The 17,629-nt window shown below is 33.6% G+C and overlaps 2 protein-coding genes across 3 annotated transcripts; both read left to right on the forward strand.

Moving 5' to 3' along the window:
• Nucleotides 1–3,410: 3,410 nt before the first annotated feature.
• Nucleotides 3,411–7,678, forward strand: LOC133296320 (protein STICHEL-like 2). 2 transcript variants are annotated; one of them, XM_061495281.1, is made up of 5 exons: nt 3,411–5,607; nt 5,706–5,928; nt 6,021–6,206; nt 6,347–6,571; nt 6,986–7,678. In XM_061495281.1, the coding sequence occupies exons 1-5, from the start codon at nt 4,240–4,242 to the stop codon at nt 7,516–7,518; spliced, it is 2,535 nt and encodes an 844-aa protein (XP_061351265.1). In that variant the 5' UTR covers nt 3,411–4,239; the 3' UTR covers nt 7,519–7,678. The 2 variants fall into 2 exon arrangements, with proteins under 2 accessions (XP_061351265.1, XP_061351266.1); XM_061495282.1 differs by having other exon boundaries at nt 6,377–6,571.
• A 573-nt stretch (nt 7,679–8,251) lies between these two features.
• LOC133296319 (probable Ufm1-specific protease) lies at nt 8,252–14,455 on the forward strand. The gene is made up of 12 exons (XM_061495280.1): nt 8,252–8,831; nt 9,145–9,413; nt 9,611–9,698; nt 9,818–9,993; nt 10,803–10,893; nt 11,107–11,229; nt 11,662–11,709; nt 11,792–11,868; nt 12,871–12,959; nt 13,251–13,362; nt 13,628–13,730; nt 13,955–14,455. Exons 1-12 carry the CDS (start codon nt 8,294–8,296, stop codon nt 14,182–14,184), a joined length of 1,944 nt encoding a protein of 647 aa, XP_061351264.1. The 5' UTR covers nt 8,252–8,293; the 3' UTR covers nt 14,185–14,455.
• Nucleotides 14,456–17,629: the final 3,174 nt, after the last annotated feature.

The following is a 17,629-nucleotide window of genomic DNA, read 5'->3' on the forward strand; positions in this document are numbered from 1 at the left end:
AGAACCAATTATTTTTCCATGTTTTAAGTGTAGTTTATCAATATGAATTGGAGCATTTACAATTGGAATATTAAATTTATTGGTCAGTGAAACCATCTAGCAGTCATATATAATATCTTTTTCTCATATTTGTTTTGAGAGATGATCTATATAAGATAATGTTATCGCATTCTATATTTTTCTAACTGTTTATTCTCTCTCCCTCATGTTGAAAAGATCGATAACAATAATCAAATATTTATTTAACCAAATCTCCATTCATTATTTCAATGTGTTCGCTTTTTCTACGGTCAATGTAAATAATTTATCTAATTTTAGCCCAAAACGACGTTGTTTTGAGGCTGAAATCAATGTGTTTATGTAATTATAATTTATTTCAGGGTTATAATAGTCATTTCTATTATAATTTTTTAACCCAAAACGACGTTGTTTTTAGAGCGAATGTAGATAACTTAGCGAATGTAGATAACTTATCTACATTCACTTTAGAATCATTAAAGCCTTTCAATATATTATATAAAGAGATTCATATCAACACATATTCCCAATTATATTTGGGGATTCATCTTTGTGTATTGTGGTGGAGTAGTTAGAACGTAAATCACACATCTAAAAATTATAGAATCAATAAATATTTGGCTCCTGACCATGAGCCAATGTAATAAGGAGATTTTATGATAACTTGTTGGCATGATGCGTACAAGTAATGCAGTATATAAAAAATTTCTTTGTGCAATATCTTAATTCAATCGAGATAATCTTATTAGCATACAATAAAGGGTGAACTTCAAAGGGGGAGTTGTAAAATTATTAAAGTAGATGTTTGACTTTTGAACCTTATATTGACAACAAAAATGTATTTAATTATTTGTTTAATTAAAAAGCAAGAAATGATTAAAAATTCATCTTAATTACTAGTATTTTAAGAAGAAAAATAAAATAGAATACTAGTAAAAAACTTCAAATGCTTCCCCCACCCCTAATCAATATATTTTTTATTATATATATATATATATATATATATATTTATATATATATATTTATATATATATATATGAGGTAGGATCCTTTGACACCGGTGTCAAATTTGAAATTTGACACCTCATCTGAGAGTCGTTAGATCAAAAAAGATCAATGGTGTCACATGCTTACAAATCAGAGCCATTAATCTTTTTTGATCTAATGGCTCTCAGATGAGGTGTCAAAGGATCCTACACACACACACACACACACACACTCACACACACACACACACACACATATATATATGCAAGATCTTTTAACACCGGTGTCAAACTTTAAAATTTGACACCAAATTCTAACCGTTAATTTTTGTCAATCAACTGTTATTATTTATTAGAAATCAAACATATTAATTATTGAGAATTAATAATTAATTAATATGTTTGATTTCTAATAAATAATAACAGTTGATTGGCGAAAATCAACGGATAGAATTTTGCATCAAATTCCAAAGTTTGACATCGGTATCAAATGATCATGCTCATATATATATATATATATATATAGGGAAGGATCCGTTTACAAACTTTTTTTACAAATTACATTATGTACTCTCGGGAGAACATAGTGTTCTCCTGGGAGTACATAGTATAGTTTGTAAACAAAAAATTTGTAAATATAACCCTCCCTATATATATATATATATATATTTATATATATATATGGTAAAAGTATTTCTACAGCCACTTTAGATAAGGTTATCTACAACTACCATTTTATAACTATGTTCTCCCGGGAGAACATAGTTATAACATTAAAGTTACTTTTTTTTTTCTTCTCAGTTACTTTTCAGAACTTTTTTGTTGACATGGAGAGAGAAAAAAAAAAACAACTTTAATGTTATAACTATGTTCTCTCGGGAGAACATAATTATAAATGGTAGCTGAAGATAACCTTATCTAAAGTGGTTGTAGAAATATTTTTTCCCTATATGTATAGGGTTCGCTTTTTCTGCAGTTACTGCAGATAACTTATCTGCAGTAAGCCCAATACGACGCCGTTTTAGGGCAGAAATCATGGTGTTTTGTAATTTTAATTTATTTCACGATTATAATAGTCTTTACATTTATAATTTTTTAAGATTTCAATACCAAAACGACGTCGTTTTTGAAATAAATGCAACTGCAGAAATGTTTTTTCCCATATATATATATATATATATATATACATAAATATATATATAAAGATTATACTTACAACCTATTTTAATTTACAACCTCTAACAATCATATCTTAATCGTTAGTTTTCGCCAATCAACAGTTATTATTTTCACAAATCAAATTCATTAATTAATTATTAATTCATAATAAATGATAATTGTTGATTGACAAAAATTCACGGTTAATGTATGATTGTAAAAGATTATAAACGAAAATAGATGATAAGTATAACCTTCTTTATATATATATATATATATATATATATATATATATATATATATATATATATATATATATAATTCTTAATTACCTTTTTGAGCCTCTCATCTTTTTACAAATTTTAACTCATTTATGAGCCTATAATTCTCTTCTTAGCTATTCAATCTGTGTTGTCAACTCAACTTGGGTTAACATTGTCTTTATATTCTTATTGTCAAGACTCTCATTCAAAATTTTAAATTGTGTCACGGTCATGGTTGCGTTGCGAGTTAATGCAAGTCAATTGTAATTGATGTGGTCCACAATTAAGAGTTAATGTGACTACCATGACCATCCCAGCGGAAATACCACATTAGGTGATGTGGTTTAAATTTAAAATCTTATTTTTATTCTTTAATTCATATTAAGTAACTTTAATAGATAATTATTAAATGCTGCTTCATTGATTCTCGCATTCATCAAGAAGTGTCTTAAAGAAGTTATAATAAAATTAAATATCATTTAATAATTTACATAGAAATCAACATATAGTTTAATAAATAAATAAAAATAATTTATTTACAAGTTTCTAAAAAAAAAAAAAATGTTCGTTAGAAAAGTTGATTAAAAATAGAAAAGAAAAGAAATAAGTTGTACCAAAAAAAGAAAGAAAGCAAGAGTGTCGAAAGTAGACTAGCGCCTACACACTGCAGAACCCGACCATAGTCACAGCTTTATTTTCGCTCCAACTAAAATAACTGAAACCTTTTCGATGAAATTACGAGAATACCCCTGCTGCTCTTCCTCGTGCCACAGTGGGAACCAAACAAATTTCTGAAACCGAAACCACAATTTTGTTCCCTCAACTCTTAACTTGTGCCGTGCACACGTTGGCTCCAGTCACAATTTGAACCACACACTCGCATTTACGACATTTACTGTTTTGCCACTTCACTCACTCTTTCTATGTTTTATATCAACACCAATAACACCATTACCATAGCGAGTCAAGTTTTTCAACATCCCGCTTTCTACGCTACCGGATTCAATTTTATTTTTTTTGTTCTTTTCTTTTATCCTTCTTCAGTTTCGAAGAATGTATGCTTATTTCTATTTCTGTTTCTATTAGCAGGTTTGTGTTATTTATTTAAAACTTTGTCGTTTCGGTTTGTTTGTTTTCCATCTACAATATTTTATGTCATTGAAATTTGAACTCCAGATTCCTTCACTCCCCCTCCCTTTCCTTCTTTCTTTATATGCGTACACACATACATACATATAGCAACTTACTTATTTATTCATATTTATATATATGCCTCAATGGGATCGCTCAATACTCATTGCTCTGCGTTCTTCTCTTGTTGAAGGTACTGCAATTTCTACTATTATTTTGTTTGCTCTTGCAAAGCGCTCAGTGAGAAACCAGTTACCTTTTATGGCCGTTAAATTATTCTTGTTTTTTATTTCCAGAGTGACTAGAAATTTGAAGGTCAAATACATATGTTGACAATAAGCTACACCTAATTTTTTTTGTGAAATTCTGTTTTGATTTTGACCCCATTGCATTTGTGTGCTTTTCTGGAATGGTGTATAGGAGGTTTGAAGGACTGTGATTTTGTGCTTTGCTGGGTTGTTTTATGTGCAAACTCTCTCTCTCTCTCTCTGTGTGTGTGTGTGTGTGTGTAGTTTTTTTTTTTTTTTTGTGCTTTGTTGGGTTGTTTTATGTGCAAACTCTGTCTCTGTGTGTGTAGCTTTTTATCTGGCTTTTCCTTTCGATGTGTTGAGGTTATCTTTCTCTTTTAGGTAAGGGTTGCACTGTTTCCAGTGGATTTTGATTATATAAGTGAGTGTGAGACAATGATGGATGGACGACGGCATTCAGTTGATATTCCTATTTCTAAAACTCTTGGAGCATTGAGGAGAGTCAGGTCATTGAGGGATCCATCAATGAGCAAACTCTCTTCTTTGATTGATAATGTGCACTGGGAGAATGGTTGGGACAATGGGGTTTCTCTGCGGTTTTTGGATGCTACTCGTGCGTTTGATTCTGACAATAATATTGCTTTGAGATCAAAGAATTTAGGTTTTATGGGACAAAGAGAGCATGATGTTGCTGATTTTGTATTGAATTGTGGCCTGTCTAACTCAAGGTTGAAGCCTAGTGAAATCTCATGTCAGAATGACCAACAAAATGATGAACCAGTTTACTCTGATCTGAATCAGCACTGCATTTCTGGAAATAAATCACTAAGCGAAAGCTGTAGTAGTGGGGTTAATGGACTTGATTTGGCTTGTACCGTGCCTCCTAGTAATCATTTCAATGTTTTAGATGATAATGATAATGGATGTGGAATAAGCTGTTGTTGGTCAAAATCACCAAGGTTTAGAGAATCAAATCTTTATAGCGAGATAGAAGACCGTTCCTTGATATTGGACCGGGTTGATGAGAAAGATCTTCATGGACATAGAAGCATGAGACACAATGGTGGTGAAATTAGTCCGAATTTGGAAACTCCTAGAAGTTTGTCTATGAAATTTAGGCCTAAATTGTTTAGTGATTTGGTGGGACAAGATGTCGTAGTAAGGTCTCTTTTGGGTGCAATCTCCAGAGGAAGGATAACAACATTTTATCTCTTTCATGGTCCACGTGGTACAGGCAAGACATCTGCCTCTAGGATATTTGCTGCTGCACTGAATTGTCTCTCTGTTGAGGAGCAAAGACCATGTGGCCTGTGTAGAGAATGCGTTTTATTCTTCTCTGGAAGAAGTAAAGATGTTAAGGAAGTGGATTCTGTGAGAATCAATCGTATAGACCAAGTTAAATCCCTTGTTAAGAATGCATGTATCCCTCCAGTTTACTCACGTTTTAAGGTTTTCATTATTGATGAGTGCCAGTTATTGAATGGGGAGACATGGGCCAGCCTTTCAAATAGCCTAGAGAACCTTTCTCAGCGTGTGGTTTTTGTGATGATTGCTCCTGATTTGGATAAGCTTCCTCGAAGTGCAGTTTCCCGGGCTCAGAGGTATCACTTTCCGAAGATTAAAGATGCTGACATTGCATGCAGATTAGAAAAAATTTGTGCCGAGGAAGGTCTTGATTTTGATCAGGCTGCTTTGAACTTCATTGCTGCTAAATCCTGTGGTTCATTAAGGGATGCAGAAATGATGCTTGATCAGTTGAGTTTGCTCGGTAAAAAGATCACAGTTTCATTAGCCTACGAGCTTGTAAGTGTAGTGCTATTGTTCCATACATGTATTTCCTCAAAACTTTCTATATATGTTTTTTTTCCTTGGTACTCAGGCTTGCCTTTGTTGTTATGCAGACTGGGATCGTTTCTGATGATGAATTGCTTGGTTTGCTGGATCTGGCTTTTTCATCTGACACTTCAAATACAGTTATAAGAGCTCGGGAGCTGATGAGATCAAGGATAGATCCTTTGCAACTTATATCACAGTTGGCAAATCTCATTATGGACATCCTTGCAGGGAAATGTGAAAATGGTGGTGGTTATGAAGTCAGAAGTAGATTTTCTAGAAGATATACCTGTAAGTGCTTAAACCATAGTTTATCATATTCTGAACTCTATTTTGATCATATCTTATGTCTCTTGTCTGACTGGTTATTTTCTCTATCATAGCTGAAGCTGACCTGCAGAAACTAAGCCATGCATTGAGAATACTTTCTGAAACTGAGAAGCAGTTAAGAATATCGAAGAATCAAACAACATGGTTCACTGTAGCTCTCCTACAGCTAAGCTCTGTAGATTGTCCATCTGTGGATACAAATGATACCAAGTTGTGTTTCAGAGGTGCATGCAATGGAGGTGGGCTTGACTTTTTTCTTTGGCTTACTTTTTCTTATTCCTTAGTGGGTGTGTTGGGTGGGGTTAGCAGAAAGGGAGTGGTTTTTCTCATGTAGAAAATCTCTATTCTAAGCTTTTCCTTATTCCCTAAATGGATACAGATGGTGATTACTGCAATGTATCTTCTACAGGGCAGAGTTTAGAGCATCTTGCTCCCGGTCAATGTGATAACAAGTCATATAGATTAAGAGTGCAGGAGGATTGCAAAGGAACATTGCATTCCATATGGTATAAAGCTACAGAGTTGTGTCAATCTAGTCAGCTCAGAACTTTTCTCAGGAAGAAGGGGAAGTTGTCTTCACTTCATGTTGATCGCACAACATCTTGTAATTTCTTCTTTCTGTTTTTGGAAGAGCTACTCATTTTCCATTCATTTTAAAAATTTCTTGCATTATAACCGCTTTCTATGTTGGGTGTTTTTGTCACACTTTCTCTTTGAGAATTTTGCTTCCAGTATGTGCTCTCATCATAGTTTACTATCAATAAAAAAAAAAAAGGTTTTACAGTAATAATATTTATGATTGAACAAGTATGTGTTATCAGATTTGGCTGCTTTTCCATAATCTTGGTCAACCATTTGTATCTTAAACTTAATATTATGTGATCATACTTCTCTCGTTTGTCATCGTTAGTTCCACTCATGCTTTTTGATAAGAAAAAATATGGTCGTATTTCCCAAATGTACTTAGTTTTTAGTACTAAGTAACGAGTAATAAATGATTGATACTCCCAAATTTCAGGGCTGGCTATTGCCGAGTTGGAGTTCCACCATCGCCACCATGTATCTAAGGCTGAGAATTCATGGAAATTGATCGCAAGTTCTTTGCAGTTCATATTGGGCTGTAACATTGAGTTGAGGATCAATTATGTACCATGTACTTCTGATTCTAAGTACAGGCTGAAGATGTCATCTTTCAGTTTCTTTGATTGTTCACGCAGAATTCAACAGAAATCGTCTAATGAACAAGGAAGTGAATCAGAATATGGTGATTACACCTCTCAAAAACCCATGATGAAGGACAAAACTCTAACTTCTTCCTCTGATTTTGGAACGACTTTGAGAAGTGGTGAAGGGAATTTGCTCAGATCAGGTGAAAGATTATTGAATAGGTCATTTCAAGAGATTATGGGGACATCAAGTTCTGGAATTGATTCCTCTAAGGAAGAAGGATGCAATTGTGTACATCTAGTTCCATCAATCCTCGATTCAGATAATCATTCTAAATGTTTTCCTCAAACTCTCTGGCTTCAAAAGAAGAACCGTTCTTCATAATTCATCCAAAGTTGACCTTTCAGGGAATCCAACAACAGAAAGATTTTGTTTTATCCCGAAGTGTACATGTTTTGAGACATACCTAGGCTAATCATGCACTAAATTCATGATAATTGGAAACATTGTTGTATTGTTATAAACATTTTTTGACTTAGATTTATGCAACTATCAAATTTTGAAATCTTTCTTTAATATCTTGAGGAGTATTGTATCCAAAGAAAAAAAATATTTCTACTAATTAATCATTCTTATAGGGGTATGTTTTTAAGAAGTATAATCAATTACAAATTGAACATAGCATTAATAAATGTCTTATTTTTAAGTTATTATTTTTAATTCATCTTGAATTTTTGATTTACCGTGGTTTTTAATACCTGTAATAAAGCGTATTATAATATGGGATAGGATATTGTTATTATTAAATAATGTTACTAATAATGTTATTACCATATCTTAATTATTGATTTTCGTCAATTAATGATTATCATTTATTGTGAATTAATAATTAATTAACGAGTTTAATTTGTGGAAATAATAACTGTTGATTAATAAAAATCAACTGTTAACGTTAAGATATAGTAGTGACATTGATAATAATATTATTTAGTAGTAAAAATATCATATCTATTATAATATAAGTATTTGCTATGAGGATTTTTTATAAAAAAAAAAAAAGAGAGACAGAAAAAAAGAAAACCTTCGTTTCAGTTTGATTCCACTGTCATTTGTTGAATTGACTTGAAAAAAGATCGACGAGGGAAAGCAGAGAGTTTTGATGGCTTGCAATCGTAGCGTGAGACTGTTATGTCGCTCAAAACGGGTCGACATAGGATCCGACCCGGGAATCCACCACTGGCTTATTGGATCCCCATTCTTGCCACCACTCACCGTCGTCTCCATCCTCCGATGCATCCACACCCTCCCTTCCTCGTCTTCTTCTCCAGATTTAAGCAAAGAATCAGAGGAGCTTCGTACCTTGATTTTGAAAGGCTTTGAGATAATCGGAGCCCTAGCTTCCGGAGACGACACCAATGCTCGTGCTGCCGTAGATGCTGCACGTGGATTGAGGAAGCTTCTTTATGGTGAACGAACAAGGGACGACGATCAAGCGGTGATCGGAGCAGTTTCCAGTTCAGATTCCGGCGACCTGCGATTTTTTGTGTCCGAGAGTGGAAATGCAACGAGCCTCGAATCTGTTTCGTCGGTCATAGAGGAACAACATCCGGAGAAGTGTGTGTGGGAGAATGGTTGCTTGCTTCGTTGTGAGCTTCCAATTAAGTTGCCAGTGTATTACCCTGTCAAAAATCCAACTGGTAGGTTTCCCTCTCTTTTTTTCTTCTTTTGTTCACTACATTTGTTGATTTTCCCTTATACATAAGCTATGCTATACAAATATTACATGTGAAAGATAGTGGACAATTACAGTAAACTAAGAGATCCACATTACAAATTTTGAATTTGACATAAAAAGCTGGCAGTCAATTAGATGAAGTTCGTTAATTCAATTTTAATGTAATTAGTATATAGAGCTGCGTAAGATAATATCTGGATATCCGTGAATTATCTAAGATGGATATTTCACTATGTTCTAAATGCAGTAAATTCTGGGCAAATTTTGTTCCACAGATGTTGAGAAAGCATTTGTACGGGCAAATGAAGCTGTTATTGCCAAGTTAAGGGACCCTCAGGTGGTGTATATATTAGAAACATTAAACAAAACCTCTCTGGATCTGCCTCCACCTGCTATAATTCGAGGTGCGGAATTAGACTTTGGCACAGACCTCTCCAAGATCAGGCCTTTGGCTGAGGGTGATGATGGCTTTGATGCAAGCTCACTAGCGTGTTCATACTTTTCCATGAACAATAAAGCAGGCTCACCAGTTTTCTCTGTTGAGGTAACATGAAAGATTATGATATTCGCTTTGATCTTCCTCCCCTTTTCTTTTTAAATGTTTACTTCGTGCTTATATTATCTGATGGTATTTGTGGTTTTGTTTTTATCCTGTCTTTTTTTTTCCCCCTTTCTTCTATGTGCTTCATGAATAGTCAAGTGACTACTATTGTCCATTTTGTGAAATTTTCTTCTGCTTAGAATGCAGATACTATCCAAGTTAATGTTCACTTTAATAGCTTAGGGTCATCATCAGCATCTACTGTGCCTGTTGCAGAATACCTTCCAGGTTAGGATCTGAGGATCATACTTACTTGATGTCCAACATTTGCTCATTGAAAAAAAGTTGTTTACTTTGATTTTTGTGGTTTTAGCATTTCTTAATTGAAGTTGAATTATTGCTTTCAGTCCAGGAAGAAGCCAGACTCCTTATTGTGGATATTAAGCTAGATGTACTCTGCTATTCTTCCAGGGAGCTTCCACTGAAACATGCAGTTTCAAGTTTAATCATCCCTGGCTTAGTTGACCAGTTAAATATACTGCAGAACTTGATGTTGCCTAATCTTTTGACACAACATCCTCAGGTGAGGCAATGTATTCATCTATCCAGTTACTTAAGCTTTCCATGGTTGTACTATTCCACTATGACTCCGGCCAATTCACAAAAAGATCATATTCCTATAGTTAATGGATGTACAGTAACGTATTGCTATTCCTCTATATCATTGTGCAATTTCAAATGGATTTTTAGCTTTAGTCTTGCAAATACACGACTCTCAAATGTGTACATTTTCTCTTTCTGTAATATATAAATCACAGCTAAAAGTGACAATGTCCATTTGATACGAACTGTAATGCAGCAGGATGACTACATATAACATTATGCATCTGAACTTTCAAATATACTTCATTTGGTGATCTGTATTTTTTGTTGTGGAATAGTTTGAGATTATTTGGTTAAAAGAACCAGATCTATGTCGATCTTCTTTGGTGGGTACTAAGAATTATGTGTGTGGATGACAAAATTAGTAATCGGATATGTAGACGTTGTGAGATACCAATGCTATAAAATTTGTGTGTAACTATCCTGCTACACAGTATCCCATAGTAAAATTTAGATATGAAAAAAAAAAAAAAAAAAAACTATTCTTTCTTTTACCAAACACCTTTATGATTATTATATGTGATGGATCTGGAGAAATTCATGAAAGAAATTGATTTTGTTTCTATGAAGAATATATAATTGTAATTTCTGTTTAATCTTTGTCTTTTAACTTATTATTTATTTAGTTATAATGTTGTTTCATAGTAATGTTTTTTCTTTCTTTTTTTCGCTCACATGTGTTTAATACTTATTGTTCTTTTGATTGACTGTAATTTATTTAATTGTCAGCTAAAATGTTATCACTTTAGTCCTCCTGGGATTCTGCATCCAGTAACTGTTTTCTATGAACTGAGTTTTGGGGAGACAGAACTGAAGCAAGGTATGGTGTTGAACTCTGGCATGGATAGGGTAAATTTTTTTACCATGTACTTGTCTCAATTTGAAAAATAATAGATTAAATCTATACTGTGTATATACTGTTGGTATATTTTAGAGAGGAATGTATCTATTGAATCTTTAGGCTTATCCACTCTACATCATTTCTTTTATCAGCATGTGTCAGTGATTTATGAATTGTTCATGCTTTCTGCAGTTGAAGTTAGGAGATCCTTGCACTCAAGGTTGGGATTACCTTATGATCGTCCCCTTTTAAGAATTGCTAATTCCTTGGATTTTTCAAAATTGAAGAATAGTGGTATTGTCTCTCTACAGAAAGGTAATATGTACATCCAAATGGAAAGTTTTTTATGCTCTATATGTGCTGAGAGTTATGATTGCATCTGCCTCTTTCCATTTTGTATTTTCCGATATTAATTCTGTTGTAATTATAGGGATTTAGGTAGAGAAGGGAAAAGAGAGAACAAACTCTGAATAATAGAATATAATATTAATATATGGTGTATCATGATGTGTTATAAAAGGCAACACACTTAGCTCTGTTTATTCTAATAGAAGACTCCTAATCCTAATTAAATAAGGAAACAAATTATGAAATATATGGATATATGGAGACCGATCCTAAGAGATATTCTAAATTATTGTAATACAATCAAGATATTATGAGATATTTTTTATAAATTCTAACAAATTCCTTAACTATTTTTTTGTTTCATATGCACAAAGTTTCTTAATATTTGGTTAATTTCAGGTTCAGCTTTGCTCAGAGATGTTCACACTGGGATTCCAAACAGTGGAGGTAAGTTCCTATTATGGTCTGTGTCTCTCATTCTGAAAGTGATTCTTCTTTGTCTCATTCAAAATCATTATGGTTTATGCAGTTACTGGGGGAACTGTTTCCCTTGTTCAAGGTTCCTATGAATACTTCCATTATCTTCAGGATGGTTATAATGATTCGGTAATTGCAATTCTTCTGCTTCCTAATGGTTTTACATGTTCTTTAAATTACATGTCTTCTTTTTCTCCTTGGCTTTGATTGAAATTACCTGTCTAAGTGGTGGATATTTAAGTTTGAACACAAACATAACCCAGTTGTTATTGCTGACTCGTAGTGGTTTTATTTTTATATTATCTGAATAACATAATCTTGTTTAGGCAATTGCTAATTACTTTTTGATACATGAAAAATTGTTTTAAGTTGTTTAAATGACAAAAGTACGTTGCTGAAAGTTGTTCTTGTTATGTAATCTTGTAAATATATTCCAGCCTATTTGTCTGTAAGAATGATATTAAAAAAATCAGACTAGCCTATTAATAGTGTGCTTTTAATGTATAATGCTGTATGAATAAGAACATTATTTAACACGAAATTAGAACTTGTAATCACACAGGAAAGGAAAGTAGAATAAATGAAAGAGATCATCCGATGTGTAGCCGCATGAGAAATGCAACTTGGGGAAACAAAGAAATGGCTTGTTTTGGACTTTTGGTCTTTCCTTGATTTGTCTAATCCATTGTGCTATTATAAAATAAATAATGTTATATAGTCTGGCTGCTGTTGCCCGGATGAGTTTTGGAGTGGGATTAGTTTTTATTTTTTATGCTGCTTTAAATGAAATGTTTCAATTCCCTGTAGAGTCAGGCTGCCACCCTGGCTTTAAAAGTCCGGCATATGTGGCACCTCTCTTTTAAAATAAAAGGGCACTTGATTGGGCTTTTGCAATAAGTTGGAGAAATACTTGCATGCACCGTTTAGATGTGAGGTTGTTGGCAGTTGGCACTTAAAATAACAGTTGTGATGTTGAATGATTTTCAAATTCCCTATCTAAGCTAGGTTTTAGCTTGGCATGTAACTAACCAGGCTTTGGTTGATGAACATCTTATGGCATAATTATATTTATTTACTTGCAGATTTTTCCTTGTAGCATCAGAAACTAAATCACTTACATTGATTTTCTAGGGATGGGGTTGTGCTTATCGCTCTCTCCAGACTATCATTTCATGGTTTAGACTCCAAAACTACTCGTCCATAGAAGTTCCTTCTCATAGGTATTAATTAACAGTTTCCCTCCTCCAAAGATGGATTTTCCTTTGGGGGAACATATCATTTTTTCAGTTATTTCCTTATTGTCTCTTCTGGTTTTAAAATTGTTCTGCACTTTGATTTTTCGTGAGTAGTGGATTATTAAATTGGTCTTTTAAAGGGTTGTTGGTTCTTAATTTAAAAGGAAAAAATTCAATGAATCAGTTAGTCTGGCCAAAGTTCACTTTTATCAAACTAAATATTGCTTGTCATATTCATGCATATGATTCAGCCTGACAAACCTACAACTTTCTCAGAGAAATACAGCAGTCACTTGTTGAGATTGGTGATAAAGATCCCTCTTTTATTGGGTCACGAGAATGGATTGGTGCCATTGAGTTGAGCTTTGTTTTGGACAAACTTCTGGGTGTAAGTGTTCTGCTCATTTATAATTAAACTGTATATAATGGATGCATTTGGGCTTTAGGGTTTTTGGCCCAACTGGACATTGTGCTTGTATGATTCTCTGACTAGGATCAAGATATGTTGAGCCTCCCACCCCAAAAATAGGCTAGAATTTAGATAATTGATCTGATACTTAACAACAAAGTACATGATATATATGTTGCTTATGAGTTATGACCCTAATTGGGGTCTTTAATGACTTGACTGGGTTGTTTGCTTTCTTTGAAAGGTTACTTGCAAAGTCATCAATGTTAGATCTGGAGCTGAGCTTCCGGAAAAATGTCGAGAGCTAGCATTGCACTTTGAGAACCAAGGCACACCTGTTATGATTGGTTAGTAGATATGTTTTTTTTTTGCTTTTATCTGCCATTTACCTATGGCATCTGCCAATATGGTGTGGTTTGAAATTCCACAGTATATTTCTCAGTTGCATATTCACTTTGATATGAGTTGTGTTGTTAAGTTTGTTGTGTTGTTAAGTTTGTCTGGCAGTGCTCTAAGAAATTTTTTGGTTGCCGGGTAGGACTAGTGATATCTCTTCGGTTTCTGAATGCAGGTGGTGGTGTACTTGCATATACACTCTTGGGAGTGGATTACAATGAAGCAAGTGGAGATTGCGCATTTTTAATACTTGATCCACACTATACTGGGACGGATGATCTGAAGAAAATAGTCAATGGGGGATGGTGCGGGTGGAAAAAGGCTGTGGATAACAAGGGAAAGAATTTCTTCTTGCATGATAAGTTTTATAATCTACTGCTGCCACAGAGGCCCAACATGGTTTGATAGACTAGCATTTTAGTAAATGATTATTTTGAGAAAATAATTATTTTTTTACAGCTCTCTCAAGAAGATTTTGATTAAAAAAAAAAACTTTCTTGACTCCCAAAATAAGCTAATCTAAACTTCAATGGAGGAAATTAACTCCCATGATACCGAATTTCTTGCAACGGAAGAGTAAATTGTTCACTTGGGAGCGCGGTTAGAACTTGAGAGTTCAGTTAATTCGTTCTCTCACTTTTGGGTTAGTGAGGTTCTGTAATTGGCTTTCTATGACTGTAAGTAAGATTTATTGGCCATATCTAGGCCTGAACCTTCTGTCGAGTCACTTGGGCAAAGGGTATTTTAAACTTGGGGAAGGTAGGACAACACCGGTTTCATTATGTTCGTTTTCAGGCCATTCGATATCAAACACATGAATTACCCAAAAAAATATGGTAAGAGATCTGTAGCTGCATCTTCCTCTATGAGCCAATTCCAATCCATCTTGGAAGCTTAAAAATTATAAAATTTGAAGCTTTAGCCATATTGAAATCTAGATTTTTTGGTATAAATTTTTCTTTTAGGCTATAGCGATGTGAAACTTACAAAAGTAGCACCGGGCTAAATTTTGAGTTGTTAATACTTATTTTTTTTATGTTGCATAAGTAAACATAATATTCCTACACACAAAAATTTTATGTGGGATTCACTTTAAATTTTCTCTCTCTTTCTTTTGTGAGTGTGAAAAAATTATTATTATTTTCTTATGCAATATAAGAAAAACAATCCCCTAATTCTTAATATGATATTTTTGAAAATGCCTTCAATATGGAAATCTTGGGGTTTTTATTATTCGTATGAGCTATTTCTTTTAGGACTAGAAGCATGGTTCCGCTCGTGAATGTTAACAATTGTGAAATAATAAAAGAATAAATTGTTTTGAAGCTCTGAAATATTATAAATAATACCTTCAAATAAGATAAATTAAAATACCTCTATTAAAGGACAAATTATTATTTGACGTTCTAAAATTAATATAATACACTATATTTTTAAAGGGAAAATTTTAAATTAACAAGTGTTTAGATGCAACGTTTCCTTGCATTCGGATAAGCAAATATTCTTCCAAACAGAAGTTATACTTTTAAAAATAACTTTCTAAAAATATTTTTCTTGAAATAAATAGTTATATTTCATACTTAATTTTAAGGAAATATCAACTTCAATTCTCTTAAAAATAACTATCAAATGTTTAAACACACAACGTTGTATCAATTGAAATAAAATAAAATATCGATGAAAGTGAATATGAAGCTTTTTTGTTTATTATGGGCAATGAATGAAACTTTCCTCAACTTAATTCCAGGTCATGTGCTAGAAATAACTAGGAAAACCAATATTTGGGAGAGATTACAAATTTTGATCTTTCGGAGTTCTCATTAGTCATAATACTGGGGGGCATATTCTTGACATTGTTTGCATTTGGCACTTGAAACTTTACAAACAAGTCAATTAAAGGTTTTTTCAATTATTATTATTATTATTATTATTATATTGACAGGCACTATGCCAGTAAGTTGGCAATTTTAATTTTTATTCATACAATTATGTTATGAGTTTTGAGGTAAAATAATATAGAGCCTTAAGAGCCTCTTTGACACATCTTTTTTCTATGGTAAAAGTTACTTTTAAGTTGAAGTTAAAAAAAAAACAAAAAAAATAAATCTAAAAATTATTTGGTGATTATATATAGTCATTATGATGGTTTCAAAAGAGGGAATATGAAATAGTTTATTATTAGAATAAAAGATAAAATTTATAAATACAAGTTTAGAATAAATGTAAAACTATAGAATAAATGAGGACTTCAAAATGCTAACATACATCTTTAAGAAAAAATACTGTTCTTAGGAACTTTTAATTTTTAGCTTTTACCTTTTTCTTTATTATAAAAAAAATTCTTTTTGTAATAAGAACTTTTATAAAATTATGTTTGATTAAATTTTTGCTTTTAAAGAGGAGAAATTAAAAGTAAGACATACCAAACAGATACTAAATTAAGAAGGATGAAATTAGTTTACAAAAAAAAGAAAGATGAAATTCGCGAGGGTGAGAGAAAAGGAAGTGGCAATTGCAAGGGAAAAGAAAAGATAGTTACATAAATCAAAGAGAGTTGGTTCGAGTGTGCCATAGAATGCAAAGATTTGAGAGAGAAAACAATTAATGGAGATAGAGAGATGAAAATCGGGGAGAGCCTTGGAGATAAACCCTCGGGTGGAGGAAGAGGATCCAAGAGCTAAGAGCATCAAGAAACCCAAAGCTGATGAGCTCGTTGATGAGAATATAGATGACGAAATGGTTGAGAAAGGGTCTAAAGTGGATGCAGATGACAGTATCTCCATTAGCAAAAGAGATTGTCAAGGGAAAGGCAAGAGGATGGTTTCATACTTGGATAAGGTGTTATGTCTGAATGGCGAGGGGAATGCATTTGATGGCGAGGAAGAGGATTGGTTAGCTGCTCAGAAAAGAGAAGAGGCAGAGGCAGATTTGCCCAATAAGACAGGGCCTGGAGAGGATGATGATCCCCTCTGTTAAACCTATATATTCTCTAGGAAGCAGCACAATGAAGACTGCAAGAATTGGAGAAATGCTCTAATCATTAAGCTCATGGCAAGAGGATGACATCTAGATTCTTAATGGCTAGACTTTAGAGGCTTTGGAATCTGGTGGGAATGTTTGAAGTGACAGACTTGGATAATGGCCACCTGCTCATTAGGTTTAACGATGAGAATGACTACTTCCACGTACTTCACGAAGGTTTATGGGTGGTAGAGGATCACTACGTTGTTATATAAAGATGAAGACCATTTTTTGATCCATACGATGAAACAGTGAGAAAGCTTGTAGTCTGGCTTAGGATTTCTAGTCTTCCAATGGAGTTCTACACCACCCAACACTTGTGGAGAATTGGAAACATGCTTGGAAAAATCTTGAAGGTGGATAAAACCTCCTTAAGAAGCATGGATGGATTCGATGGTGAGGTCACTAATAAAGCGAGATTTGCTAGGTTATGTGTTGAGTTGGACCTTAGGAAAAGCTTTGTCTCAAGATTCAAAATACAAGACTTCATTCAGAAAGAGTTCATATTCTTGAATGTTGGGTACAAAGGTCTACATCTAATTTGTTTTGCTTGCGGACATTATGGTCACACAAAAGATGCGTGTGATGGGGGACGTGACTTCGCCAAGGATTCTGATAGTGGTGGATCGAGTACCAGTCCTATGGAGAAAGGGGGTAATAGACAACTCCTAATCTAGGAAGGAGGATGATAGTGATAACATAATAGAAAAGGAGAGGAAAAAAGACGAGCATAACATGTTTGGTGCTTGTATGATAATCAAGAGGCCAGGTAAAGGTCGTAAGCCAATAGCGATTCCGGAGACACCTGGAAACACAGCAATGGTGAATG

The sequence above is a fragment of the Gastrolobium bilobum genome, unplaced genomic scaffold (assembly GCF_033153095.1).
Source record: "Gastrolobium bilobum isolate Gb01-03AN ecotype WA unplaced genomic scaffold, APGP_CSIRO_Gbil_v1 utg2008, whole genome shotgun sequence".
NCBI classification, from domain to species: domain Eukaryota; kingdom Viridiplantae; phylum Streptophyta; class Magnoliopsida; order Fabales; family Fabaceae; genus Gastrolobium; species Gastrolobium bilobum.

Excerpts from the sequence above, each read along its gene's own strand:
- LOC133296320 (XM_061495281.1), top strand. The coding sequence starts at position 4,240 with ATGATGGATGGACGACGGCATTCAGTTGATATTCCTATTTCTAAAACT. Across the intron at positions 5,608-5,705 it reads TTTCATTAGCCTACGAGCTT|ACTGGGATCGTTTCTGATGA; the intron begins GTAAGTGTAGTG and ends GTTGTTATGCAG. Across the intron at positions 6,572-6,985 it reads TGTTGATCGCACAACATCTT|GGCTGGCTATTGCCGAGTTG; the intron begins GTAATTTCTTCT and ends CCCAAATTTCAG.
- LOC133296319 (XM_061495280.1), top strand. The coding sequence starts at position 8,294 with ATGGCTTGCAATCGTAGCGTGAGACTGTTATGTCGCTCAAAACGGGTC. Across the intron at positions 9,414-9,610 it reads CACCAGTTTTCTCTGTTGAG|AATGCAGATACTATCCAAGT; the intron begins GTAACATGAAAG and ends TCTTCTGCTTAG. Across the intron at positions 12,960-13,250 it reads ATAGAAGTTCCTTCTCATAG|AGAAATACAGCAGTCACTTG; the intron begins GTATTAATTAAC and ends CAACTTTCTCAG.